The sequence below is a fragment of the Camelina sativa genome, chromosome 14 (genome assembly GCF_000633955.1).
Source record: "Camelina sativa cultivar DH55 chromosome 14, Cs, whole genome shotgun sequence".
Taxonomy (NCBI): Eukaryota; Viridiplantae; Streptophyta; class Magnoliopsida; order Brassicales; family Brassicaceae; genus Camelina; species Camelina sativa.
The window spans coordinates 13,333,983-13,338,258 of NC_025698.1; the positions used below are offsets into that span (position 1 = coordinate 13,333,983).

The window sequence follows — 4,276 nt, forward strand, 5'->3', positions numbered from 1 at the left end:
TGGAGCTCACCAAAAATCCCTCTATACCTCTCTCTACCAGAAGAACCTTCCCATGGATAATTTGGCTACTCTGGAAAAATCTTAACAATTTGATTTTTGAGGGTAAAACTTTCTTTGTCCCTGACCTGGTAAAGAAGATTAGTGACGATGCAGGTGAATGGTTCCTAGCTCAAGAAGCGGACACTCAAGAAGAGAATAGGATGCAAAAGGCAGACCAAACCAAGGCAATACGATGGAGACCCCTGGAAAAACCGTGGCTTAAGTGCAATATAGGCTCCTCTTGGGATAGCGCTAAAGCAACTTGTGGTGCAGCGTGGGTTTTGAGAAACTCGGAAGGTACAAACCTGCTACATAGCAGAAGCTCTTTTAGCGATATTAATTCAAAGGAAGAAGCAGAGACTAGAAGTATCCTTTGGACCTTGGAAAGCATAAAGAACTTAGGGGTTTGGAGAGTAATTTTTGCAATGGAATCAAAGGTTTTAGTAGGTGATGTTTTACGTCCTGCTCCATGGCCAAACTTTAAGGTACAATCGGAACTCTTACTGCAGGCTTTAGATCTTATTCCAGCTTGGAAGGTATTAGTGGAAGAAAGGAAAGCTAATCTTGGAGTCTCACGTATAGCAAGAAGTGTCATCAGGGATGATCGATCATAATCGTACGTAGCTCAAGGCTATCCTTTTTGGTTACAAGCGGTTTTTGAAGTCGATAAAATCTTACCTTGATTCTCGTGTATTATGATTGTTTTCAATCATTTGTTTTTTGTTTTTTGAATCAAACGTTGGTTCTCAAAGTTTATAAAAATATCATTCAGACGAAAGAAAAAAAAACGCGACGTCCTATAACTCGGACTCGAGTATTATTAATGGGTTGGCAACAAGTTATTTTCTTTGTAATATGTCAGCAACATGTTAAGTTGTTAACTAATCAATACTGTACTTGTTTGACCGATAATAATAATGAAAATGTATGGTATCATGCAATTTCTGTAAAACTATTTACAAGTTGCATTTAATGATCCCTCTTAATTTGTCCTTTTTATTATTAAGTTGCCATTTACTGTATTTATTTGTTGGTTTTTCCAAGTAGTTTATGTTTATTTTAATCTTTCCTGTCATTAAAAATTTGTACTACTTTATTATTTTACGCCAAAATGAATCATCATAACTCCAAAAAAATATGGATATATAACTCCACTTTTGTAGTGATATAGGGAAGAGATATGTTTCACTGTCCAAAAATGTTGTTTTGCTTTGTGCATTCTCAACGAATAGATAACAGTATGTACGTGATGGTGCATTCTACAATTTTAATCTTGCCCATTGCTAGATACCGTCCCAGCTCGACTGGAAGAGATCCCATTTTATTTAAGACTTTAAGTTAATGGCTAAGCCAGTTATATGTAATAAAATCCTTCATTGATGATATACCAATGAAATTGAGACATACAGTACATGCGGATTTAAAATGTTATCCTTTCAAATCAAATATTGCTAACCATATTAAAGCGTTATTATACAATATGATCTCTATCTTCTCAACTTCTAACCTCGCTAGAGATGAAAAACAATATAAAGTACACCTTTTGTCTTGATAAATCTCACTCTGTTTTTAACAAATTCATCAAATGATATTTCTATATCATAAAATAAAGGACAGTTACGGTATCTTATCAACAAACCCTCACGGGCCATTTGACTTCTCGTTTTGGCGTAAGCCAATCAATATATTTATCTTGACAAATCTCACTTTGGTTCATTGGACTTTTGCATGTGAATATTATAATGAGTCCAAACATAATTTAAACATGAATAATTTGTCTGACAACCAATCACAAACCTAGCTATAAAGAATCTAATACAGAAAAAGTTGCAAATTTATGAAACATCTCCCCATTAGATTTCCCCCAGGTTTCATGGTGGCATAGACACATCTTCATTTCCACGCCTGAAGAACATGTGCAGGTGTGTCAACTTGTCCAATTTTAATCCTTTGTATCTAAATTTAACCATTAATAACCATGTTATTCTAATAGTAACATTATTGATAACGCTCTTCTGCACTGGCACGTATTTTCAATTATTTCTTACTCATTTTTTTTTGCAAATGACTGTTAAAAAACGCCAAATTTTTTTGTTTAAAAAAACAATAATTTTCAACCAAAAAAACAAACAAATGTAATTAATTTATTGAACAAGATTCGTGTAAAATGAATGATCCGGTTTGGTGACGGAGACCTTCCAACATTTAACCTCTCCGTCGAGACTTCCACTGACGATCGAAACGACACCGTCTGACTCCGTATCTTTAACCGCCGCCAACGACTTAACCGGTTTAGTATGACCAGAAAGGACCTCCAAGCAACTATAACTAGAATCGGATCCACGTCGCCAAATTCTAACCGTCCGATCAGCAGATCCACTCAGCAGCAAATCAGAGACGTTGAACAAGCTTAGTATTGCTTTATCATGTCCCCTCAAAGCACCTCTCACCGCCATGTAATCGCAAGTGTCCTCCCTCTCCCAAACCAAAATAGACCGGTCACACGAACCGGAAAACAAAACCGATCCATCGTCGTTTAATGCCAAAGCGTTAACCGCCGATTTATGCTTCTCCAAAGTCGCGACCAACGCGTGACGTTTCGAACCGGTCGGTTTAGCCCAGACCCGGATACGTCTATCAGCGGAACCGGTGTAAACCGTGCCGTTTGCAGAGACGGCGACGGCATTAACGGCGTCATCGTGAGCTTTGATAGACTCTTTGCAACGAAGATCAGAGGCTCTCCAAATCTTCAAAGTCTTATCCCAAGAAACAGAGTAAATGAACCCGTCGTTGACGGCGAGAGCAGTGACGGCGTCGGCATGTTCGATCCAGAGACGTTTTTTATGACGGCGTACTTGAACGTAGTTTTTAGGGAGAGCGAAACGTCGTAGACGGTCGTTTAAAGTCGGAAGCGTCGTCAACTGTTTATAACCGCTTTTCGCCGTTAGTTTCCAAACTCCGATCTTACCGTCTTGGTGCGCCGTGAAGATTTTTTCACCGGAGAAACCGACGGATTTGACTGTTCCCGAGAAAGGATCCTGTCCGTTGAATGTGTCGAGATGAGCGCACATGTCGCGGTCGTAGATGCTCACTTCGTGTCCGGAGACGGCGAAGAGGTAACCACCGTTGACGGCGAGACATGTGACGGGGAGACTCCGTTTACGGAGTTTGAAAGAAGAGGTAACGGAGTGAGAGACGGTTACGGTGGCGGAGGGGATTTTCTGAAGAGATGGAACTGAAGGGAGAGTCTGGAGAGAGAGACTACTGTGGAGGCTGCTTGAGCCGGTGGTGGCGTCGCTGAGTGAAGATGAAGACGTGGCGCTTTCGCCGGAATCTAAATGTTTCGGTGTTCGTTTTCTTTTGTCTGAATCGAACAGCTTTGAGATAACTCTCATGGTTTCGATCTATGTTTGGTAAGAAGAAGGTTTGGTTTGAGTGAAGAAGAGGAGATAGATTGTGTAAATAGGAAAGAAAAAAACAAGCGCGTCGTGCAGAGAGAATACGCCACGTGGCAGGTAAGTACAGAGCGGCGCTTACTAATTTTCTGGGTGTTATTTAAACTTAAAAGACTTTTGATTGTTGTACATTTGGTTTTGTACTTATATAGACTAGTGAGGGTTATTATTGTAAATACAAGAGCTAATAGTCAAATAGCCAATTTGTGTGTGTTTTGTGGTGAGAAAGAAAGAAACAAGAAACTTTGAAAACAATCAAAGTAAAGAGGATGAGAGATTGGGGTGTTTTGCGTTACAGCATTGATGAGGTTGGATGGTAGTGAATTGGCAGTATGGGTTAAGGAAAGAGTAGGACCCAAGTAATTATGAGCCGATTGTGTTGTGTTGTGTTGTTTTGTATTATCAATTTGCTAAACATTATTTCGAAGATATTATTTATAGCACTTTTTCGGATGTTGAATAGTTGTGTGAGTTGTAATAAATGGGTGTGAGTGCATGAGTGGGAAACTTGGACGGAAATGATTATGAGATTGGTCACATCGTTGCTGGAAAGTGGCTAAATAAAGAGAGACACAATGAAAATGGGGTCAATTGTCAAAAGAGAGACACAAGCCGATGACCAAAAGATATAGAAAATTAGTTTTGTAGAAAAAAAAATTAAGTAGGAAAGGTCGGAGTCGGTCGTTATCTGGAGTGGACTGGGAAGAAGCAGCGATGAGACCGTAGTTGCCAGCCCAAAATAGTGGAAGGTTACATAATAGGAAGGCTCTTGCGTCTTTCTT

At 39.4% G+C, this 4,276-nt stretch overlaps 1 protein-coding gene across 1 annotated transcript; it reads right to left on the reverse strand.

The window, feature by feature from the left end:
- On the reverse strand, positions 2,150-3,706 carry LOC104741312 (vegetative incompatibility protein HET-E-1-like). Its single transcript, XM_010462143.2, has one exon. The coding sequence runs from the start codon at positions 3,432-3,434 to the stop codon at positions 2,184-2,186; it is 1,251 nt and encodes a 416-aa protein (XP_010460445.1). The 5' UTR covers positions 3,435-3,706; the 3' UTR covers positions 2,150-2,183.

What these genes read in the sequence shown, in the direction of transcription:
- LOC104741312 (XM_010462143.2), bottom strand. Translation starts at nt 3,434, where the DNA reads ATGAGAGTTATCTCAAAGCTGTTCGATTCAGACAAAAGAAAACGAACA.